This window comes from Giraffa tippelskirchi, chromosome 3, assembly GCF_054371585.1.
Source record: "Giraffa tippelskirchi isolate mGirTip1 chromosome 3, T2T-mGirTip1v1.2.pri, whole genome shotgun sequence".
NCBI classification, from domain to species: Eukaryota; Metazoa; Chordata; class Mammalia; order Artiodactyla; family Giraffidae; genus Giraffa; species Giraffa tippelskirchi.
In genome coordinates, this window is record NC_137277.1 from 41,240,710 (window position 1) to 41,263,176 (window position 22,467).

General features: G+C 52.4%; 1 protein-coding gene across 4 annotated transcripts in view; it reads right to left on the minus strand.

Moving 5' to 3' along the window:
- The window catches only part of ABR (ABR activator of RhoGEF and GTPase), a 191,486-nt gene that overhangs the window by 138,512 nt on the left and 30,507 nt on the right, over positions 1 to 22,467 (minus strand). Inside the window, exon 1 of one of the 4 annotated variants that reach the window (XM_081580138.1) lies at positions 12,958 to 13,236. The exons of 1 other annotated variant lie outside the window; for it this stretch is intronic. Coding sequence is in view for 1 of the 3 variants with exons in the window: in XM_081580132.1 (XP_081436258.1) it covers positions 7,081 to 7,141 (61 nt within the window). In the remaining 2 variants the exon portion in view is untranslated. Of the gene's footprint in view, positions 1 to 7,080; positions 7,738 to 12,859; positions 13,237 to 22,467 lie in introns of those variants that run through there. 2 more of the 4 variants (XM_081580136.1, XM_081580132.1) reach the window with 2 other exon arrangements.

The following is a 22,467-nucleotide window of genomic DNA, read 5'->3' on the forward strand; positions in this document are numbered from 1 at the left end:
AAGGGGGTTTAAGAATCAGACCAGGGGATTTCCCTGGTGGTCCAGTGGTTAAGACTCCACGTTCCCAATGAAGGGGGCCCCGGTTTGATCTCACATGCCACTAGATCCCCCATACCACAGCTAAGTGTTCACATGCTGCAACTAAAGATCCTGAGTGCCACAACAAGGATCAAAGACCCTGCATGCTTCAACTAAGATGCAGATGCAGTCAAATAAACAAAGATATATATATAAAAAAAAGAGGCCAGTCCTATGCTCAGCTCCTGGCTTGCACTCTAGGACCTTGAATTAATTACTTAACTTCCCTGAGTCTCAGTTTCCTCCCTATAGAGATAATTCCTTCCTACCTCATAAAGTAGGGACTGTTGAGGATTAGTGATAACACATGGGCAGCGCCCAGGGGCGTGCTGACACATTGCAGGTCCTCATGGGTGTTGGCTAAGATCATTGGGTGTTGGCAGCTGAATTGGTTATAGGTAGAGTTGCAGCCATCTGCAACTCAACTGCAGTTGAGAACTGACCCGGCTCAAACCAGGAGCTCTTCAGCAATAGCTTAACCTCTCAGGGCCTAAGAGTCCTCATCCATAGGTCACGGGGATGATAAAAGGTGCCTTGGTGAGTTGTTAGGGTAATGTAAGAAAGTACCTAGCACAGCATCTGACACATAGTAGGACTAGTTAAACATTATGGCTTCTTCCATTCTTCCTAAACCAAACAGAAAAACCTAATATCTATGAGCTTGGCTGGACTACTGGGCTTTCTTTTCCTTGGGCCCAGTGGTTGTGAGAGACCCATGGATGAAGTTTCCATGTGGCTTTGCAGAGCTCAGACATATGTCCCTAAGAGGTCCCACAGCACAACTCTGGAGGTGCCATCACATAGAGTGCACAGTCACCCAGACCCTAGACCACTCAGAAATGGATTGTTCTCCTAAAGCTGTACCTTCAAAGGGAGACAGTCACTCAAAACGATGGACTGTATGCCGCTTAGGCCCAGGGTAACTTGCAACTGAATAGGGTGGCCACAAGTGAGGAAATCAATTACTGCTGTGGGGAGTGGCTATCCCCCAGCTCGGAAAATAACTAGGCTTAATTATACATCATCTTCGGTCTCCATGATCTTGATCCATTAAACCCTCACAGCTGGCCAGGAGGCAATGCCCAGGAGAAAGGGGTTAGCCCAGCACACTAATAGGATCAGCCCTTCAATCCCATGAAGGTAATTATGGTCACATTCTTCACCAGCAGTCCTGAGTAAACCCACAGCTCACGTGCGTGCTCAAGTTGCTTCAGTCGCGTCTGACTCTTTGCGATGGTCCATAGCGCACCAGGCTCCTCTGTCCAGGCTAGAATACTGAAGTGAGTTGCCATGCCCTCCTTCAGGGGATCTTTCCCACCCAGGGTGCCAAAAAGGTTGAGGATCACTGGTCTTGAGGGACATGAAGACCTCAGAGGTGAGGGTGGAGGAAAGGGGGAAGGGCACCTGACCAATTAGGTCATCACGGAGCCCACCCTGTCTCCCAAACACCACATTGACCCTGTCAGTTTCTATGTGGCCAGTAAACCCATATTCATTTTTCATCCAGCAGTGTGGTGGGAAAGAAATGGCAGGAAGAGAAGACAGGAATAAAGTGCAAGGACAGAAAACCGAGAGAGAGGCCCAAATGAAGTCTGAGCCTGGGGAAAAGATTTGGCTGCCCCATCTGCAGTGGGTCACAGGTCCAGCTGGCCCTATCTCAGAGGGCTCTGTGCCAAATGCCCTGGGCAAGAGGTAGGCTTGGGCCTCTATCCCCAACCCTCTTATCCAGGTGCATCCTATTGTTTGCCTGTAGCCCTGATTTCTTCTTCCCCGTTATAGGATCAGGTTCTCCCCCAGCTTCGGGGACAAGCAGAATGCTCCCACTGCCCCCAGGGGCATCCATGGCTCCATCCGGCCATATCTTGCCCAAAGGAATGCAAGCAAGCGCGGACCAAGGCCACAAGTCAAAAGAAAAATCAACTTCTTCTATGCAGCCCTGAAGAGAGGTGAGCCTGCAGGCCTCTTCCCTGGTACTCAGTGGAAAGCGCCAAGACCCTGTAGGTAGAATGTGGCGGGTCCTACAAGCCCCATGGATCCCCTCAGCCTACTAGAGCCAGGGGCCCGGCCGAGGCAGCTGATGATGTGGAGATGACACGCGTTTGTCCTGAAGCTGCCTGTTACCCCAAAGGGCTCAAGCCGAGCCAAACAGCTGCAGCACCAACACTGGCGGCGAAGGCTTCCAATCACATAATCACAAGTCCCAGCAATGCGTGGGACTCCCTTGGGGGGTCTCCGACTCCACTACAAGCTACTACAATTACCAAATCCACACAGCCGGAAACTTGTGAATGGGCCAGCTAATGGGTTTCTGGGGTTTCGGATGGAGTAAGGAGTTAAAGGAGCCAGGAACCCAGAAGTCTTCTTTTCCCTCTCATACTCACTCGTGCAACCAAAACTTACTGTGGGCTTACTACAGCACGAGGCCTTGCGCCAGGCACCAGCGAAGAACCTGGTTCAACACTCTGCCCCTGCCCGTCCCCTTGCACCCTTCCCAGCCCCTTCCAAACTCCCCTGGCAGCCTTTCGTGGATCTACTCAGTGACAAAACCTGGGATAAGCTGGACAGCTGAGCAACTCAATAGCAATTGTCCTCTTCAAAACATTCGAGAAATATTAACCAATTAATCTCCATTGTACCCACGTGAGACATCAGAGCTTCACTCTACAGAGGAGTGTGCATAACAAAGGTGTCAGAATCGCCCCCAGACCCAGAGAACAACCCAAGTTTTCCTTCCTACCCACTCTCCTCCCATCTTCTACCCACCTAGCTGATTCTTCACAAATGTTCTTGTCACTCCTTTTCTCTAAAGAACAGTAACACCAGTAATCACAACATTGATGAAAAACTACATTTCTCTGAGTAGGAGACTTAATTCTTCTGCCAGGCCCACCTATCAGACTCCAGCAGTCATGTCAATTACGGGCTGGTGATGACAGACAGGAAAAAATGACTGGGGCTTAGCCACAAGACAAGAAAGCATCCATTTGCAGGTGTTCACTGGCACACATTGGGTTAGTCTGATCTGGCCTGGGTAAGAGAGCTGCCCTGATCAAGCCCACACCGACTGTCAGGCCAGTGGCTTGGTCCTTGGTGCAGCTAACATAGGAATATAGTGGGAAACTGAGACAGGTTCATGGTCATCTGGAGATCGGTTTGTAGTCTCATAGCCCCAAATGGTTTCCTGGCCATTAGACAGGGCACCGAGTCTGTAAGGGGCATAAAAATATCACCGGAAACAGAAATTTCCCTTAGAAATGCTGTTTCAGGTAACAGAAGTGAGCTCCAAAAGGCAGGTTCTAATAACAGATGATCATGCTCTGCCTTCTATGACATCCCAATAATAGAGGCTTTTGCTTGGCTCCATAGAGTCAGCATGTTTGAGGCCAGAGTTAAATCTCCTGGGACAAAAAAGAGGCTAGATGGGCAAAGGGATACCTTAAATGTACCTTAAATGTAGTCCTCAGTTCTCTCTTAAAGAAATCCTGAACACATAGTGAAAGATTTTCACCTCCACTCAGAGGGACAAGTTTCAGAGCACCCCCTATTTTTATTATTCTATAGAACTTAATTTGATCCAACCTGATCCCATGATACAGAAGGAAGCCAAGAGAAAGTGGTAAGTATTTAGTGGAAGGAGTGGTGAAAGAGAGAAGATAAAATGAAGAATACAGGCAGAACACGTACAGAGAGAAAGACAACAGCTCCGTACAGAGAGAAACACACCAGCTTCAGGGAAATAATCTAAGCAAGGCACTGAGAGGCAAAGCTGATGCTATGATGTGAATGTAGGAAAATGAATGGTCCAGGGACAGGAAGTGGGGTGGCAGGAACCCTCATCCACCACGCTAGCTGACCACCAGCAAAGACATTGCTCCAGTCCGTCCCAGATCACACGAGCAGCTGGGAGCCAACCCATCTCCTTGTGCCATCACTGCAGACCATCAGGACTTCAACTATAGGGGAAAGAGGGAGTCTACTGTCTACCCCTTATCAAGGGACCATCAACCTGCCATGGAAGTGTGTACAGATGCTAAAGCCAGAAAGAATGAGCTGACAATTCCAAAGGCAAGAAGTGTGTGAGGGGAGGGGCTGGCACCTTAGGCATAGAGAACAACCAGCCTCAGTGAAATCAGACAGAGCCTCAAACACCCCTGCCCTGGCTTCAGGACCGGTCTCCAGTTCCTCCAAGAGACACAGAGTCAAGTGAGGCTCAGAGTCACTGAGACCCCTTACCCTGCTGGACCATTTTGGGGACAATGCTGTGACAGAGGACCAGAGTGAGAGATGTCCCCCATTCCAAGACTGTGAATAAGCTTAGACATATCTGAGTGACACTCAAGAGTCTTCCTCACCATCCTAGGGTAGGATCTGAATCCCAGCTTTGTCAATTATCAATCATGTGACCTAGGGTAATGATTTGAGCCTAGCCAGCCGCTTTTCCCGTAAAAGGGAGATAAGACTACCCATCTTACAGACTTGTAAGGTTTGCAGAGACTGGATGGAGAGCACCCAGCAGTGCCTGGCACATGGTAGGTCCTTGGAGATGCTACTATCACTACCACCAGGTCTTTCACGTCCCTGAGAAGTATCCTGGCTACCCTGTGCCCTGTGTACACCCCCTTTATGCTTCCTGATGGATTTGGTTTTTGTGGGGACTTGCCACCCCAGGACTGTGAGACCTGTAACCAAATAGCTTCCTGAGAGGCATGGGAACTTCCTCTGGGAGCCACAAAACCATGCTGCCAGGCAAATGACAGCTCAGGTATTTGTTTTAATTTAGGCTCTTGTCAAGAGGAAACTTCATGGCTAACAGCCCAAACATGACTGCACAGCACCTCCCCAGGAAGCCTCATTCTACAGCTCTCCAATAAGCTGTTTGGAAGAAGGAGGCAAGGACTCCTCACACTGCTGCCAAGCCAGTGCCCACCCCCCCCGCCCCCATCCAGGCTGCCCCAGGAGCCCAGAGGCCAAGGCAGCAGCAGAAGGATAACAGCTCAGATGCCAGACTGCCTGAGTCAGGGCTGATTAACAGGCACCCCCCACAAAGAAGCCCTCAGTCTAATTCCCTTTTCCAATCCCATCTTCCTCTAGTTGGAAATTTTCAAAGCAATTTTGCTGCTTTGCTCCAGGTTGTGTATGTGTTGGGGGAGTGGGGGTGGAGAGATAGCTGTTGGGGTAGACTGGAGGATGACAGGAAAACTTGGAATTGATCAGATGATCAGGTAGGGGAGTCTTCTTTAAGGCAATGAAGAGAAAGCCAGAGACAGGTTTTCATAGGATTCTATGCCTTGGGAAATAGGGAAAGCAGGACTGGCTTTTGCAAAGAGCCAGAAATATTCAGGAACATAAGCTGCATGTGAATATGAGGCATTGTTATGACTGTTTTTTCCAAGTGCACAGTGAAGAGGAGGTCACTAATCCTCCTTTTGGGGTCAGGAGCTGATCTGCAGCCGGGTTCTGAACAGATGTGTGCCCCCAATCAGGCAGACACATGTGTGCGCACATGCCACACAGCAGCCGTGGACCCTGACCTTCACCCAACGGTGCTGGCCTCTGCAGGGGAAGGAGCAGATGGAGTGGCTGGGCTTGGCGCAGGACTGACACCCAGGGGATCCAGCTTTGCTCTTTTGATGTTGAAAAACCAAAGCAGAATGAACCATCACAAGGAGAGCTGCTGGGGGGAGGAAAGGAAGGGAAAACAGATTGGGAGGGGGGAGGGAAAAGGATGGAGGGGGAGGAGAAGAGGGGGGAGAAAAAGCTACGGGGAATGATGGGGACCCAAGGGGATACAGAGGTCAGAGGCTGGGTAATGAGTACTGAGAAGCCTCCAGGGCAAGAATTTGGGGTTCAAGGCATCAACTTGTCCACTCTCCCCACCATTCGAACCAGGTTAACCCTGACATGTAGCCTTGTTCCATGGCATCTAGAGCCCAGAATGGGGAACCTGGTTCCACCTGCCTCCCCCGACCCCTGCCCCTGCCTTGGGACCCTAGGCTAGGAGACCTAGCAAGAGAAAGTGGGCCGGTTCCACTGAAGCGACCAGAGAGGGCAAAATCCACTTATTACCTTCTTCAGGAGTCAGTAGAACCCTCTCTCTTCCTATACCACTGAAAGCTTGGGGACGATGTCTCAAGGGAGGGGTGGGCAAAATGCAGTGCTTTAGCCACCTAAGCAAGAGTGAGGGTGGGGTGGGGGGAAGGGGGTGAGGGGAAGGGGGCGCTCAAGACTGGGCGCAAGCCCCCAGAAGGTAGGCGTGATCACTTACACATCCCCAGCACCAGTGCAAGAGCAATCACATGATCGAGGCAGATTTGGGAACGAGGGGGGTGGAGACGCGGAGAAGGGTTTTGGTTTTTTTTTTCTTTTTCTTTTTTAGGGAGTGGGGTAGGGGAGGAAGGAGGGTGATGGTGGGGGTGATGATGAGCCTGGCAGGAAAGACTGCTGAGCTGGGGGTTTTCAGGTCCTTCATCCAAACGGCCCCCACGGAGATCGACACCTACAGTCTCCCTTACCATACGACCCCACCCCTACCCCGAAACACCCTGGCCTCAGGGTGTCCCTGAGATGGCAAGTCCAGGTGCCAAGGACTTCACCAAAATGGCCTTTCTGCTTCGGCGTGCACAGAAGGAGCAGCCAGTCGGGGAGCGGGGGTCAACACCCTACGGGGCTCTTCCCCTCCGCTCCAGGGTTGGGGAGAGCTCGGTTACACAACAGGTGGGAGAGGGGTGACACAGCTCTCCTGGCCCCGTCGATTCACTGCGCCCCCCTCACCTCCGCTCCGTCTGGAAGTCCACTCTGGGGACCCCATCCGCGACTGATCGCGGGGCGCCAAGCCGCTCCTCCCGCCTCCCGGCCCGCCAGGCACCTGGGCGGCCGTTCCCGCAGCCCCCAGCCCTCTCCAGCCAAGCCCGGCAACGCGAACCCCGGGGGCTGTCGGGGCTCCACGCGGGGCTCCGGGAAGCGTTCCCGCCCGGCCTCCCCGGCCCGCGCGCACACACGTACTGCTGTAGAGGGTGTCGATCCAAGAGAGGCGCGGCAGGCCCCGATGGCTCAGCGGCTCCATGCCCGCGGCTCCGCGCGGCTGCGGCGGCGAAGGCTCCGTCAGATCGGAAACCCGACCCTCATCGCACAACAAAGGAGGGAGGGCGCGGGCGGCGGGCCCCGCAGGCCGAAGTTGCCGAGCGCTGGGTGGAGGCGAGGGGGAGGCAGGGAAACAGGTAGCAGGGAGGAGCGATCCGAGCCGCCCAGGAGGAGAGGGAGGGCCGGCGAGGACCCCCGGGAGCCCTTCCGGCCCCTGCGGCCGTCGCGAGCCCCGCTGCGGATCCCGGAGCTGCGGCCCCGCAGCCCGCCCGCCAACTAGCAACTTCCCCGGGGCGGTGCGGCGCCCAGGGGCGGGGGGCAGGGGGCGGGGGCCGCGACCAATCGGCGCAAGGCTCCCGTGCCCCCTCCCCCGCCGCGGCACGCCTCCAGACCCCCGGCGGAGGTGCGGAGAGCAGCCGGCTGTCCCCCACCGGGAGAGGGGCTCCAGCGGGTGACCGAGGAGGGGGTCCGCGGGGGTTTCCGGGGAGCGACGCAGACCCAAACTCCTCTTCCTCCGCCTCTCTTGGCTTGGCCAAATTCTGGCAACCGGCAGACTAGGTGCCGCGGGGAGACCTATGGGCCCACAGGGGTGACATCACCTGCCACCCCAGGATCTCTAAGCGCAGTTTCAGGGGCCAGTGCAGCTGCCAGGCCCCTCCCCTCGGCAAGCCCGGGGAGCGGCGCGGACGGGGTTAACGTCCAGGCCGCTCACGGGAAGCGTTGGCTGCCCAAGGACTCTCTCCTTCCAAACCTTAACACTGCCTCGTCTATTTAGACACCGTTGACCTAAAAGCTAGGCTGCTCCCTGTCCTTCACACCAAGGAGGCGGCGGGCAGAGGAAGGCAGGAGGCCGAGGGGGTCGTCGAGGGGCCGTGGAGGACAAACAGGGTTAGAGGAGAGACCCCAGGGTCTCCGCTGGGTTCCCCGCAGGAACCTTCTCTGGGGATTCCAGAGGCAGCACATCTAAGGAGGGACACCATGGGTGCATAATCACAAGTTGAGGGAAGTCTGGGCTCAAGATGCCTCTGAGAAGAGACCTTTAGAAACAAAATTCCTTCTAAGACCACCCCCCCCCAAAAAAAAACCCAGGCAATGAAGAAGCTGGAGTGGGGGAGTTTTATGCCTTCTACTGGGTGCTGGTTCTAAGAGACCCAAGGCAACTCAGCTGCAGGCCTCCTTGGACCAAAGGACCCTGGAGAAGGGACTGGAGGGGATGGAGGGTCAGGCTAGGGTGGTCCAGGACAGGGGCCCCGGAGCTTGTTTCCTGAACCCCAGGGAAGGGAGGCAGCGGGCCCACAAGGGAACCCAGTGCTGGGCCACTTACCCTGCTTTCACCTCAGAGAGTGAGGTCTCTGCTGATGCAGCAAACCCTTCCACCCCTCATCCCCAAGCTGCCTTAACAGCAGTGACTTAGGGGACCCAGTTCAATGGACAGGCCTACAAGATGAAGCTCACCTGGCCTCTACATGGGGGAGTGTTGTCAGCATCCCAGAGCATTTGGGCAGGGGGTGGGGGGGCGAGTGGTGGTGGTGCTGCTGGTCTCATCATTCCAAACAACCACAGATCTAATTCTTCTTTAAAAAAATGAAAAGCAGTATCATTGACGTGCAGTACGGTATTAGTTTCAAATCTTGTTCTTAAAAGGAGAAGCAGACCCTTTTGTATGATGCTGAAAGGAAGCCTGAATCCAGCCCCTACAGCTTAGGTAGCACCTCCAGAGCTGCCCCAGGGGAGGTGGGGGCCATTGGGCTCACAGAGGTGGGGTAAGCCCCTGGGGAAGATGCAAGGGAAGATGCTTTGGGGGTGCAAAGCATCCACAGGTGGCTACAGTGGGTGTTTTTCAACCTGGAGGTGACCCGGGCCCCTCCCTGCATCCACTGGGCTCTCCCCCACCCCAGGCCTCCTGGCTTGGGCTCTGACTTTGGCTCTTGTGGGTCTCCCTGCTCAGCTGTCACCCTCCCACCATCTCTGACTTGCACACAAGACTGGGAGGACCAAGCAAGCAGGCACCTGGAGCTTGGCAGAGAGGGGGGCGTGCATCTCCAATGAGATGCTCCAGAAATAGAGCTGGGATGGGAGAGGAAGCAAACGTGCTCCTGGAGGAACCAGAGGGAGGACGGTGAGACGGAGGAGCAGAGAAGGGCCCAGGGCCTCTCTTCTTCCCACACGGAAGGCACAGAACCCAGAAGAAAGGTGCGAGCAGGATACCAGCCCAGGTAAGCAGCAATACTGCCCCCCTCCCCAACATCTCCACACACACCCCACGCTCCACCCCTCCCCAAGGCAGCCTGGGCCTTCTCTGAACACTGCCTGACAGCGACATCTGGGCACTGACTGTGAGGAGGCCATGGATGTATGTTTCTGCGTGAGTCACATACATTTGCATACATTTTACATTTTTATCTACAAAGGCTTAAACAAGCTATTTTCAGCATTTTTTTCAAGCTAAAATGTTAGTTGCTCTCCTTAGCTCTGCTTTTTTCCCCTACATTCTGTCCAATCCTGCTCTAAACCTTCCAGTCCAGAACACAATGTAGGGGAAGGGAGGGACCTTGGAGACCAATAAGAAGGAAGGCTTCTAATAATTAACAGAGAGTGCCTGCAGCAGACCTGGCTTGGATCTTAGTGCTTTGTTTACACAACAACCTCACTGTCATTTCAGTTCCCTCCATTTATCAGATGAGCAAACTGAGGCCCTGAGCAGCTAAGTAGCCCATCCAGACAGTAAGTGGAGGGCGGGGATCTCATGCTCTTTAACACCAGGCATGCTACCTCCACTGTCAGGATTGAAAGGAGGGTGGCAGAGGTCCCTGGAAATCTCTGCTGGTCCATGGCTTAGAGACTATCTTCTAGAAAACTCTTTTCCATCTCCACACAACTGTCTCAGACATATGTGTCCCAGGAAAGGGTGGTTACGTCAAGATCCCTTGATGGCTACACAGGATGGCTTCCAATGGACAATAACACCACAGGGCTTGACTCTAACCTTGGCTACAGGACACGTGTGCGGAAGCACCAGGGTGACATGAGACCAGAACAGAAACCTCCGGATTCCTGGCACTGAGTGGAGAGGAGGTGGGGGAGACCCAACACCACATCCTAGGAAGGAAGGAGTTAGAGCCATTCTCACCCACGTTGTGCCCAAGGTGAAGTGCTCTGCCAGCAACCTCCTTCTGTCAGAGTAGCTGGGGGACGTTCCTGGGGACAGGCCACCCTGATTCAGTTAAGTGTGGACCTGCCCCTGCATCCCAAGGCACTGAGTCAGCACCCACCACACCTCGTCCTCCAAGCCTGCACTAACCATTTGCTGCCTAGCCCTTTGGGTGAACACACTCCACCTTCCCAGTCCTCCCTCTGGCTTGTGTACTCAGCTTGTCCTTGGCTCCTCACCTCCCACAGCAAGCGGCTGCTCCTGCCTCATCAGCAGATTTAAGAGGGATTTAAGGGTTGGTTGGGCTTCCTTGGTGGCTCAGAGGATAAAGAATCGGCCTGCAATGCAGGAGACCTGGGTTCAATTCCTAGGTCAGGAAGATCCCCTGGAGAAGTGAATGGTTACCCACTCCAATATTCTTGCCTGGTGAATCCCATGGACGGAGGAGCCTGGTGGGCTACAGTCCATGAGGTCTGAAAGAATCAGACATGACTGGAGCGACTAACACTTTCACTTTTAGGGGTTGGTTGCCAGGAGCACCAGGCTGATGATGTGGGCCAAGTGGGAAGAAGACATACCCCATCTGAGGTCAGCAGTCTTGCCCTTACATAACCCCCAGGGGTATGCTACTCCCCACCTCTCCATTATCCAGCTCTTGCCTCTACCAACCACTTGGCCAGGGTGGGAAGAAGGGGACCATGCTTAGAACCAAAATTAGATTATTTCCACTTTTCTTCCCCCCTTACTGTTAGCAACCCAGCTCCGCTGGGAACAACAGGAAGGCCTGGGAGTCCCTGCGGGGGTCACTGGTGATGAAGAGGATGTTTTTGCACCTCTCCCCACTCTGAGGTCTGCAGGGAGCACCAGAGTATGCAGGTGGAATATACAGGTGGTCGGGGTGGGGTGGGGTCGTCTCCGCATTCAAATTAAAAACAAAAAAACTGACCTGATAGACAAAATCTCTTTTGTACCCTTCCTGGCAGCTCAGCTCTTTAAAAGCTGGGACGAGAGACTTCCCTGATGGTCCAGTGGTTGGGACTCTGGGCTTCCAATGCAGGGTTTGATCCCTGGTCGGGGAACTAGATCACCCATGGCTGTGTGGCACAGCAAAAAAACCCCAAAACCTGGGACTGCATGTTTTTTCACTGCACCTTGCCCAGTGGATGAATGAGGCTCAGGTAGACCTCCAAGGCAGTCGTAACTACACCATACCCCTGGATCAGTTTTCTGCCAAAAGCCCAATAGACTGGCATTCAATAATACATGCTGAATAAATAAAACTAATGACAGCTAACTTTGATTGAGTGCTTCTTAAGTGCCAGGCACTGCTCCATGTGCTTCACATAGACTACCTCCCTCAGTCTTCATAATGAGCCAATGAGATAGGCACTACCATTCTCCCCATTCCTTCCCATAGAAACAGGAAGGTATGCTATTGGCCAGCTAGGAAATGAACCGAGATTCTGAATCCAGAGTACACATGGGTAATCTCTGTGTTGGGCTGCAATGAGTGACTAAAAATGAATAAACAGAGTGAAGTTAAACTCAGGGAGGAAGAAATCAGAGCTACAGGAGGAATGTAATTCCAGAACCCCCCACAGCCACCAGTGATGAAGCAAAACGAGAACTGGTTCCCAGAGAAAACCACATCTCCTCCACCAGGGCAGATGATCCTTGAGACAAGCTGGCTACAATCAATCCAGTGACAATTTCCTGAACTCCAGTCCCAGCCAAACCCCACTGCTTCTATGCTTCAGGACAGTCTCGAGCCTTGCCAGTCTCAGTGTTCCCATCCGTAGGTGGGCACCCAGATGGATGCCCCTCAGGCTTCCTATCCGCCCAGTAGTCCCCGGGATGGCCTGGTTCTGGCTCCTTGCTCCATTTCCTTTAAGCTCAGCATAGTAAAGCAGTGTTTACTCTTCTAAGATTCACCCTTAGCCCTTGGGCCTGGAGAGAAGAAAATTCCCCAGGCCTCTCCTGGGTCACCTCTAAGTGGGCAGGTCTGGCTTAACAGTTCCGTCCTCTGCCCTCTTCCTCCCCATCTCTTCCCAGCCTCTTCGCTCTTCCAGCAGGCAGTGAGATCTACAGGGAGCACGGATTTACTGAAAGCCCTCCCCGCTTTTTCATTTTCTCTTCCAAAGTTTATCTCAGCTTGAGTCATGGGAAAGATGTAAGAGTCATGGCAAGATGTAAACTAGAAAATTCCGTTCACCTTCTTGTTGCCTCCCTCGATACCGTGGCCGAGAGAAGCCCGGTGACATCCAGGTCCCTGCAGTGGTGAAGCTCCCCCCACGGCCCCCCACGTTTCTTGGGAGCTGAGTAGAAGCCCCACTCCCATGGCTAGGGCCACAGTGAGTCCAGCGTCCTGGGAAGAGCATACTAGGCAAGCTGCAATTTCGGGAGGGTCTAGGGCCAAGTTCTAGCTAAAGTGGCCCTCACCTGACATGGCTCAGCTTGTTCCACCCAGGGGTCAACACAGAGGTTTCTGAGAGCGGATCCGAGGGATCAACAGTAGGGTCTGGCACCGCCCCCCCTTCCTAAATGACTTACCACAGCGTCCCCATCAGCATTTGGAAAGAGGCAGGCAGAAGAGACAGAAGGATTCTCCAAGTCCCCAGAACCCAGAGACAAAGTTCTACGGCTCCAACCTTATCAGCCCTGAGTGAAGCGGAGGCAAGTCCATCTGGGGCCAGAGCTCACAGGCTGGCCCTCTGCCCTCCGGGGGCCACTATTCTCCTGAAGCTGGCTGTGCTTCTTGCTGTCTCAGCCAGAGTTCTGCAGATGCCTCTCAGCCCCGCGCTCTTCTGCCAGGAGCTCTGACGCCACCAGCCAGGCTGGCCCCGTCCCTGTGAGGTCCAGGGCGGGCTGCAGGGGCTGAGGGCAGGTTGTCAAGGAGACCAGCTCCAAGAGGTGGCAGCTCAACATTCGAGAAAGTGAGGACAAAGGAGCATCAGAGCCTAGCCAGCGTCATTGTCATCAGGAGAGTCTCCTTTAGGGATTACCATTCAAGTTCGCAGTGTGTGGCCCTGTCTCTTTAAGGACCAGGCCTCTTTAAGATGAGTTCCCTCTGCAGTCTCCTCTGCCACCAGTGGTCCTGCGGCAAACAACGGGGCTCTCGAGCTCCATCTGGTGGTAAAATGGAGCAGCGCCTCAGCCAGCTGACTGTCCTGCCACCCTGGACATTGTCCAGCCAAGAGGCCTGGAAATGTCTGCAATAAAATCTCAGCTTCATCCACTAGATTTTTCACAGGGCTGTTAGGTTACCACTGTGAGCAAAGAGGCTATAGAAATCAGGGGGAGCTCCATTTGGGGCCAGGAGACAGCAGGAGCCCCCACGAGTGGCCTGGGAAGAAAAACCATCCCACTGGACAAAAGCTTCATTAAGATATTTGGAAATGTGGGGACTTATCCAGTCTCTCTGTCAGGCATCTGCAGGACATAAGGCAAAGCTGTATGCATCCTGTCCCCATAAACACTGGAGTTAGTAGTTCTCAATTAGAGGTAAAGAATCCGCCTGCCAATACAGGAGATACAAGAGATGCAGGTTTGATCCCTGGGTCGGGATGATCCCCTGGAGAAGGAATGACAACCCACTCTGGTATTCTTGCCTGGGAAATCCCATGGACAGAGGAGCCTAGAGGGCTATGGTCCATTTGGTCACAAAGAGGTTGGACACAACTGAGCACACACACACCATGCCACGGCCCACCAGGAGGTATTTGAAAATGTGGAGGAGCATTATAAAGCCAGAGATGTTAAGATGCCCTGCAATATGCAGAACCATCCCAAAGAATGTCTGTCCCAGATACCAACAGTGTTAAGGACACTATGTGGTTAGGAGGAACAGAGGCTTTTGGAAACTTGCTAAGATTCCTTAGCAAGCTCATACCCACCCTGTTCTTTTCCCCATCTTTCTGACTTTGGTGTCCTCCCTACACTTTACCTGTATAACGTTAGAGGTGGAGAGAGGGACTGATCTGGTCCAGGCCACCTTCACCAGGGATGCCAGAGTCCCTGGTTGTCCCACCCCAAAAGCCAGGTACACACCTGCTCCCAGTGTGCGATGGGTCATCATGCCCCTTGGATGGGAAAGGCAGACTGGCTGGCAGCCTGACTCAGACGGCTGGGAACCAGCAGATGGATTCTGAGAAGAGATTACAGAGGATCAGCTGCTCCTTCCCTCAAGGGAACACCCTACCTTCCTTCCCCCATGGGTGACTCAACCTAGCCCAGCCCACTGTCTCTAAACTGTCCCATGACATCCATGTTTTACATAAAGCACTTTCAGGTGCTGATCATGAAACCTGGTGAGTCCTAATTTCTCCTTCCCCCAAGCTTACTGCTGCCTGTCGTGGACTGATCAGCTTAGTCTCACAGTCTGATGCCAACACTGACATGAGAAACCAACACGCGTGACGTAAGTTCTAAGGAAGAGAGTAGAAAAAAGAAATGAAATGCCATCTGCTGTGGTGAGTGGAAGACCCACAGTGGTCACATCTGAGCTGGGTCTGCTGGTCTGAGAAGTCTCAGGCTCGTGAGGCTGATATCATAGCTAGAATGATCAGTTGGAGGAAACAGTTTTCCAGCATCCCACAGCAGCTTGAGAACACTTCCCATCGCCATCAGAAGAAAAAAACCACATCCCTGTAGTGGCACACAAGGCTCTGTGGCCTGGCCCCTCACCTCCTCTCAGCTTCATCTGCCACGTTCTCCTCCTGGCTCTCTCTTGCTTTCTCAGAACTTTTGTACAGGATGGTATCTAAATGTTCCACCCGACTCTGCCTGGGTATCTCCTACTCTTCCCTCTAGTCTTTTTAAATTTTTAAAAATTTTTTGTCCACACTGAGTCTTCACTGTGGTGTGTGGGCTATTCGCTACAGCACAAGGGCTTCTCTAGTTGTGGTGTGAGAGCTTAGTTGTCCCACAGCATGTGGGCTCTTAGTCCCCTGACCAGGGATCGAACCCACATCCCCTGCATTGGAAGGTGGACTCTTAACCACTGGACCACTGGGGAAGTCCCTTCTTCCCTCTACTCTTAACTTAAATCTCACTTCTGCTAGGAAGCTCTCCCTAACTACCAAACCAGGGAGCCCTGCGTTTCTGATTACTCAGTGCTCTTGTAAATCACCTAATACCTATCTCTTCTGTTAGACTGAGAGCTCTGAGAAAGTAGGAACCTCATCTCTCTTGTTCACACTGTACACTTGGCACACTGAAATAGTGGTTTCAATGAATGAATCAGTAAATGAATGAATGAATGGCCAAATACTCTCTTGGTCACAAAGACCCTAAAATGAGTGAGTACAGAAACTTCAGCCAACCCAGCCCTACCAACTGAAAAAGAACTGTTAGGGCCATTTGGAACATCATGTTGAGAATAGAATGGTCACGTTCTCCGGAAAGACTCAGACAAACAACAGGATCCTAGAGTCAGATCTGGGGCAGGAGAATTACTGTTCCAGTTAATTCTCTAACTGCTCACATGAAATCCCAACTAAAAACTCCCCAGTACCCAGGGATCCCTTGCTCAGCAGCCAGAACTGGATGCTGCACTCTTTTTCACCCAATCAGACACCAACACGGAAATGGAATAGAAGCTGAGAAATGGCTCAGCCCACTAAGGGAACTTTGGTTTCCATTCTCAGAGTACTTCTCCTGGACCTGCCCCCAATTTGCATTTAATTTTTTTTTTAGACGACAGAGGCAAATTGTAGTCCTCCTCTGGGAAAAAGCGGTCTCTGGGTGTGTGTGCCTGTCCTGTCTCACCTCCCGGTAGGATGCAGACTCTGGGACTCAACTCCCCACTCCCAACGGGGCTGTCAGCTGAAGCTGTCACTCACCGGTTCCGTGATAACTCTGATGCCCCTCCAACCTGGTGGCTTAGTGGTAAAGAATCTGCCTGCAGTGCAGGAGACACAGGAGATGTGAGTTCGATCCCTGGGTTGGGAAGATTCCCTGGACAGAGGCCATGGCAACTCACTCCAATATTCTTGCTGGGAAAATCCCATGGACAGAGGAGCCTAACAGACTACAGTCCATGGGGTCACCGAAGAGTCAAACATGACCGAAGTGACTGAACGTGCACACACACAACCGGACAGATGGAAAATCTTGCTTTCAACCCTGTGATGGGAGAAGGATGATGGAAACTGATTCTGGACACCCTGTCCTCCCAAAGACCTAGCTTGAGAGCTTCTGTAGGCTGCCTGACAGATGGACAGACAGACAGAGGGACAGAGCTTGGGGAGGCCCTCTGTGGCTGCTGCACGCACTGAGCCGAGGTGACCGCTGAGCAGGCCTGAGAGCCCTGGAGGGCAATACACCAGACTCAGCTGGTCTGCTAGCACCTGCAAAAAGGGAAGCAGGTTTCCTTTCATTTTCTCTTCAGCACAACACAGAGACAAATACAACACCCAGTTATTCATCCAGGTCTGACTTGTTGGGCCTGGGGTCTGTGATGGTCCAGAAAATCACCCTAGGCCACTGGGGTCAGTAACCCAGATGGGTTACTAACTACCAGCCCAGCTTCTCACCCACTGCTTTGTAAAGATGTTCTGGCATAGTTAATACTCTCCATGTACTTCTCTCCCCTGAAATGAAAGGAAAGGACCTGGTGAGAGGAGGCAGGGATTGACAACAAAGGGCAGAAGAATTGTAGTAACAGTGCCAGCAATAACACTGACATGGTGCTCACTGTGGCATGGCTGATCTAAGGGCTGCACGTATTAAGGCCCTGGATTATCACAGTAACATCAACACTCTACTCCCTCTCCCCAGCAGAAGTCCACTAAACCTGCTGTGTGACCTTAAGGGACATTCTTTCCCTCTCTGGGCCTTGGTTTCCTCACCGTGACACGCATGGGTGAAGGTTGCCCAGTCTATGATTCTTTGAAAGACAGTAACCAGAAAATAGCTGAGAAGAGAGAGGAAAGCTTTCTTTCTTATGCTTCAGTGGCCCAAGACTTCAGGAAGTTCCATGGGTTTTGAGGGCTAGAAAACTTATTCATTACCCCATTGAATATTCCCTGAACCCTATATAAAGAAGACTGGGTTCTTTTGCCCAGGATGCTTATGACAGTGGATTTGAGATGTGCCCAGAAGTCACCACGAGGCAAGGCAGCAGCTGCTGGCCCCAGAGTGGTCTGGACAGTATGTAATGGAGGGAAAGGAGAGTCACCCCTTGGAACTGAGTTGATGACTAAACGCTCCTTGAAGGAAGTGCCATTTGAACCCCAGGCCTGGAAGAACATCTCATATTTTGCTGGCCAAAAATGGTGGGGTGCGGAGACAGGGCATTCTGGAGGGAAGGAAAGCATAAGTGATTACACAGAGGCAAAAAGGGGGTGAGGAGGGGACCAGATGGATGACTGGGGAGCAGATTCTTTTGGGAACTAGGGGAATATATCGCTAATCTAACGTGTGACCTCAGCATGAATCAGGGACATGATGGAATCTGTAGCTTCTCCTAGGCCTGTCCTTATAGAGAAGCCTGTCTGGGATACCTCCTCCCCTCTGCAGTGCCCACAAAGGCCCAGGACCACCTCCCTCCCCTCCCCTGTGAGTCTGGGGGCAGAGACATCCATTCCTGAAAGCGCTTTAGGCAACGTGTCCCTGGCTTCACCAATATTTATGTTCCAGGCACTGTGTTGAGCACATGACTCTTACTCTTTTCTTTCCAGCTTTATTGAGATATAATCGACAAATGACATTGTGTAAGTTTAGGGTCTACAGTGTAATGACTTGATATAAGCATGCATCGTGAAATGATGGCCGCAATAAGGTTAGGTAACACGTTTATCATCACACATAGTTACTTCTTGTGCATGTGTGGTGAGACCATTTAAGATTTACTCTCTAAGAACAGTTTTTAAAATTATTTATTTATTTCTTTGGCTGCATCAGGTCTCAGTTGTGGCGTGCAGGATCTTTAGTAGCGGTATGTAGGATCCAGTTCCCTGACCAGGGATCAAACCCAGGGCCCCCTGCATTGGGAGCTCGGAGCCCTAGCCATTGGACCACCAGGGAAGTCCCTCCGAGAATATTTCAAGAATTCAATATAGTATTGTTGACTAGAGTTACCATGTTGTACATTAGGTCCCCAGAACTCATTCATCTTATAACTGAAAGTTTGTACCCTTTAACCAACATCTCCCCATTTCCGCCATCCTCTAGGCCCTGCTCACCACCATTCTACTTTTTGTTTTTATGTCACTCTGACCATAGATATATGACGCTTCAATGTGGCAGACACATTCATCTCCCCTACTTTGTAGAAGAGACTTAAAAGTCTAGTAAGTGGTAGAACCAACTTCACACTCAGGTCTGTCTAGGGGAAGAGTTCAAGCTCTCAATAGCTTTTACGGACTGAATGTTTGTGCATCCCCCCAAATTCATAGGCTGAAGCCCTGCTCATCAAAGTGAAGGTATTTGAAGGTCTTTGAGAGGTAATTAGGTTTGGGTGAGGTCATGAGGGTAGGGTCCCCGTGATGGGACTGCTATTACCCTTAGAAGAGGAGAGGGGGACTTCCCTGGTGGTCCGGTGGTTAAGAATCCACCTGCCAATGCAGGGGGCACGGGTTCGATCCCTGGTCCAGGAAGATCCCACATGCTTTGGGGCATCTAAACGCCTGAGCCACAACTTCTGAAGCCCACAGGCTCTAGTGCCTGTGCACTGCAACAAAGAGAAGCTCCTGCTTGCTTCAACTGGAGAAAGCCCGTTTGCAGAAATGAAGACCTAGCACAACCAAGAAAACAAACAAAGAAATAAAGAAAGAAATGGGCTTCCCCAGCGGTCCAGTGGTTAAGACTTCATGCTTCCAATGCAGGGGGTGTGGATTCAATCCCTGGGTAGGGGAACTAGATCCCACATGCTGCATAGCACGACCACCCCCAAAAAAGAAAGAAATACCCTAAAAAAAAGAAGAGACCAGAGGTCTCTCTCTGACATGTGGACACACAGTAAGAAGGCACTGAGCAGGGAGAGAGTCCTCACCTCACCAAGAACTTGATCATGCTGGCACCTTGACCTTGGACTTCCCAGCCTCCAGAACTGAGAGAAAGCAACCCTTGTTGTTTAAGCCACTCGGCTTATAGTATTTTGTTATAGCAGCCTGAGCTAAGACACCCACCGCGTGACTGTGCCTGTCCACCAGTCCTGATGCTGCAGAAGTCATCTTAGCCTCTGACATCACAAGATTCTTCACTGGCAAGGGAGTCAAGTTCCCGGCATACCAGGCAGCTTTGACACCTGATGCTAACAAGGATTTATCAACAGAGCTCTGAGAGCTATACTCCAGACAAAAAATAAAGGACACATAGGGACTTCCCTGGAGGTCCAGTGATTAAGACACTGCGCTTTCCCTGCAGGGGGCACATGTTTGATCCCTGGTTGGGGAGCTAAGATCCTGCTTGCCACCTGGCACGCCCGCCCCCCCCAAAAAAAGCCACAGAGAAAACACAAAGATGTGTTTCCATCCTCCTTCTCCTCAACTGAAGTCTGATAAGCTCTGGAGTCTTTCAACTACTCCTTAGTCATGAGGCCTGTACCTAGAGTGTCCCTGGGGGTAAGAGTACTTTGCAATGCATTAGGAGGAGGACATGGCAACCCACTCCAGTATTTTTGCCTGGAGACTCCTTATGGGCAGAGGAGGCTGGTAGGCTACAGTCCACGGGGTTGCAAAGAGTTGGACATGACTAAGCATCGGAACAATGACAACAAGTCTCAGGGATATGTCTCTCACATAAGCAGCCCCCAGCCTTGCCTGGCTCAGGTTCAGCCAAGTATTGTAAGGAGCATTTTAAGGATAATTATCCTTTGACGAACCTCTCAGTGGAAAGCAGGAGAAAACTGGGATATCAGCTGTACATGCTATGCTATCCAAATTTTCATGTCTTCACTGCCCTGGCCCTGAAAAAGAAAGAAGATCAGTATGCTCAAAACTTTTCTCAAAATTTCTTTGTTCTCTGAACAGAGGTAGACATCTGTGGGAAGATAACATTGCCTGGTGAGAGAAAAGAGATTCGCTTTCCTAGGGAAGGACCCTGTATTTCTGAGAAACCTTCCCACAGAACCTCAAAAGGTAAAGGCTCTGAGGAATTTCAGTTCCCCCTGCAGTGCCGCCTGGCCGGAAGCACTTTTCAGAGCAGTGTGCATGCGTGCTCAGTCGCTTCAGTCGTGTCCAACTCTTTGAGACCCCAAGGACTGCAGCCTGCCAGGCTCCTCTGTCCATGGGATTCTCCAGGCAAGAATACTGGAGTGGGTTGCTATCCCCTCTTCCAAGGGGGTCTTCCCAACCCAGAGATTGAACCCACGTCTCTTATGTCTCCTGCATTGGCAGGCAGGTTCTTTACCACTAGCGTCACCTGGGAAGCCCCTTCAGTGCTGCAGCGGTTGGCAAGTCTTTGAGACATCACTCCTACAAAAGCAGCCCCCAGCCCTATCTGGCCCAGGCTCAGCTGAGAGTTAGTATTATTTTTTCTAGTATTTATTTATTTGGCTGCACGGGGTCTTAGTTGTGGCATGTGGGCTCTAGTTCCCTGACTAGGGATCGAACCCAGGTCCTCCTGCATTGGGAGTGTGGAGTCTTACCCACTCAGCTGAGTACTATTAAGAGGAACTTAGCCTCTTTTCCAGAGCCACTGGGAAATAGGGCCTGATCTCAAGCTCTGGGTGGAGAGGGTGACGACTGGGAGCTGCAGCAGCCTTGGCTTCCTGCTGAATGATTTCAGCTGTCTGCCCCTGTGCAGCCGTTCCACGGTGGGCCCCACACCCAATGTCTAGTCTGATGGGTGGCAGACAGGAAGACGCTGTCCCTCTGCCTCCTCACCCCTCTGGAGTCTCAAGCTCTGGAGCCGTCCTTAGATCTTAGCCATGACTTGGATGAAACATGGCTCCTCCCCCTAACCCTGCTCTCATGGCCCAGAGTCTTTTAGACAGCTCATTGCCCAATCCCCTCCATGCCCCACTGAGTTCTTTTCCAGGTTCCTATTTCTATCTGATTATGCAAGTTTCTTTCCTCCAAGAAGCCACGTGCTCATTACATGAGGGTATCCGTAGGTCACCAGCAGAGGGATGGGGGGTGCTGGGAACAGTCCCCTTTCTGGACCCCAGAGCCTTCAGGGGTGGCTTCCCACTTCTGGAAGCCAGAGTCCTAGGAGGCCTGGGACCACCCAGGAGAGACAGTGCAGCCCCAAATGATGTCTTGACTGGGTTTTCAGTTTGCCTAGACAGCAGTCTCTTTTGCAGGAGGCCCCTGCCCATGGGCTGTATGCCAGGCAGTTCCAAGCAGAAGACAGTAGTAGCCACTCTTTACAGTCCAGGAAGGACATGGAGCCTCTTCTTAGCACCAGCTGGATGTGGCTCCAGGCCCTCTCTGCCCTTCAGGTCCCCTGCTCTTGGGGCAAACGCACTGTTGGAGCAAAGCTGCTGAGACAGGAAGCTTTGGGGCTGGTTGGCTAGGACCTCCACACAGGAGGTTAGTTCTCTGGGTACCCTTAGGGAGGCGGGGCTTCCCAGGTGGTGCTAGTAGTAAAGAATCCACCTGCCAAGGCAGGAGATGCAAGAGACGTGGGTTCGATCCCTGGGTCAGGAAGACCCCGTGGGGGACGGCATGGTGACCCACTCTAGTATTCTTGCCTGGAGAATCCCATGGACAGAGAAGCCTGGTGGTCTCCAGCTCGTGGGGTCGCAAAGAGTCCGAGCTGGCTTTTTTCTGAAGGTAATAGGGCTGCCTTTGTCAAAAGATACCCTATTTGCCTCCCACAGCAACTAACCACAGATGAGGAACCAGCCACAGTGAAGCCCTGGCGGGGCTCCTGGCTCCAAGGGCCAAACATGGTGCTGTGCATGCCAGCAGGCCACGTTTCCTTCCAGGCCCACAAGGCACTCCGACTTCCTGCAAGACCATGAACGCCAACAGCAGGACACGTGGGAAGCACTTCTGCTGACTTCTAACGTGGCTTTCAGGACCAAAAAGGGAAGAGATTCTGCCTTGTCTGGGAGAACACGGCCCGGGCCACTGACAGCAGCTGACCGTCCACCTGGCTTGCCTAATTTGGCCGGCAAAGGAGCCTGGTCCCAAGGACGAGACACTTCCTTCGCAAGCCCGTGTTCTTCCCAGGGAGCTGGTGAAGGTGTGGAAGCTTCTGTCAGGGAGTGG